This window comes from Blennius ocellaris, assembly GCF_963422515.1.
Source record: "Blennius ocellaris genome assembly, chromosome: 2".
Classification (NCBI taxonomy): domain Eukaryota; kingdom Metazoa; phylum Chordata; class Actinopteri; order Blenniiformes; family Blenniidae; genus Blennius; species Blennius ocellaris.
Genome location: NC_137651.1, coordinates 21,540,729 through 21,542,248, shown reverse-complemented (window position 1 = coordinate 21,542,248; position 1,520 = coordinate 21,540,729). Strand labels below are relative to the sequence as shown.

The following is a 1,520-nucleotide window of genomic DNA, read 5'->3' as shown; positions in this document are numbered from 1 at the left end:
TGGCCTGCAATTTGAGCTTGGCTATAGCAGACACCGCTTTAAAGGGAATCGCTGCGTCAACAGGGTTTTGGAATGGATATACGGCGCAAGCTGTACAAGCTCGCTGACATCTTACAATACAGCAACACAAGCATCCACACATCCAGAAAACCACCACAGACTTGCACACTGAGGCTTCTTGAAACAGTCAACTCAAAATACTGGATAAGGGAGCTGAATCTGTGCTTTAATCGTCTGTAGAAAATAAGCACAATACAAAATAAAATAAAATACACACTGAGAAATGGTGGATGAGATACGAGTGTTGCTGTGGGTGGAGGGATGCACGGATGGTCCGATGAGATTTTCCTGAGTCGTATGAATGACGGTCCCTCTGGGAGAACTTCAACAAGGGGAGAAAGAGGAGGGGAGGAGGGACTGGAGAATGTCATATAAACATGCCCTTTTGCAAGCGTCATAGAAAATAGAAGGAAAACGCAGAATGAACGGCAAAGCTTTTCAAGAGTCACTGTGGGAGAAAGAGAGTGAAGAGCAGAAAAAAAGAAAAAAAACAAAACAAAAAAGCTCTTCAGGAGGATCATCGAATGGAAATAACAAACCGTATCACAGTATCCTCTTTGGAAATCAAAAATAATTTTGTTCACATTTGTGTCATTTAGGGTTTTTTTTTTCCTGTTTGTTTTTTGTTTTTTCCCCAGGTAGACGATATCACACAGTGATAACAAAGAAAAGGAGAATTCTACAGCCACGTTAGCTTCGTGCAAAAAAAACCCACATACACCGGCACGCCGCATAGGCAAAGAGATCAAAGCAAGACAACACATACAAAAATATAGAAAAATCTCAGATGCATCTTATCTCTTCACAGAAAGACCCCAGCACCCCCCCCCCCCCCCCCCCCCCCACACACACACACACAAAATCTGTCTATTTAAACTTTCCGTCACCAAAGGGTCACTTCAGGAACATTCTGTTTGTTGTCGCCGCCGCTGATGCTGTGTACTATTCTTTTTAAAACCAACCAAAAAGCTTTTGTTAAGCATTTTCCACAAGTAATCCACGGGAAAAAACACCACCCACCCAAAAGAATATTCATTAGCTTTAGTCAATCTTGTCAGCCGATGTCCATCATGAGGAGTAATGTGGACAACATGTTGGAGTGATAGAAAACTAGTACAATAAAAGCATATCATTTCTGTCATTTCATAGTTTTTTTTTCTTTGAAACTTTGTTACCTTAAAATACATACTATGTCCTGTCACTTTAAAGACATTCCAGCATTTGCTCATAATTGGTAGTGACAGGGTTATTAAATAGTTTGGCATACCCAGCAAGCCATGCCCCAAAGGATAATATTTAGTCTCTTGCAAAGGAGGGAGGGGGTCAAGGAAGTAGGAGAGGGCAGATCTTGACCTGCCTTTCCTCATTGAGAGACTCTGAGGAGGTGGGGGTGGAGGGAGGGGTCGGGAAGGGGGTTATACATCACAGCTGAGATTACAAATCGTGCTCATGACCGGGTC

The 1,520-nt window shown here is 42.4% G+C and overlaps 1 protein-coding gene across 1 annotated transcript in view; it reads right to left on the bottom strand.

Moving 5' to 3' along the window:
• Positions 1-1,383: 1,383 nt before the first annotated feature.
• The window catches only part of fam131ab (family with sequence similarity 131 member Ab), a gene marked incomplete at both ends in the record, with an annotated part of 15,081 nt that continues 14,944 nt past the window's right edge, over positions 1,384-1,520 (bottom strand). The window contains one exon of the mRNA XM_080510695.1: positions 1,384-1,436. Within this exon, the coding sequence (XP_080366821.1) occupies positions 1,384-1,436 (53 nt within the window). The remainder of the gene's footprint in view (positions 1,437-1,520) is intronic.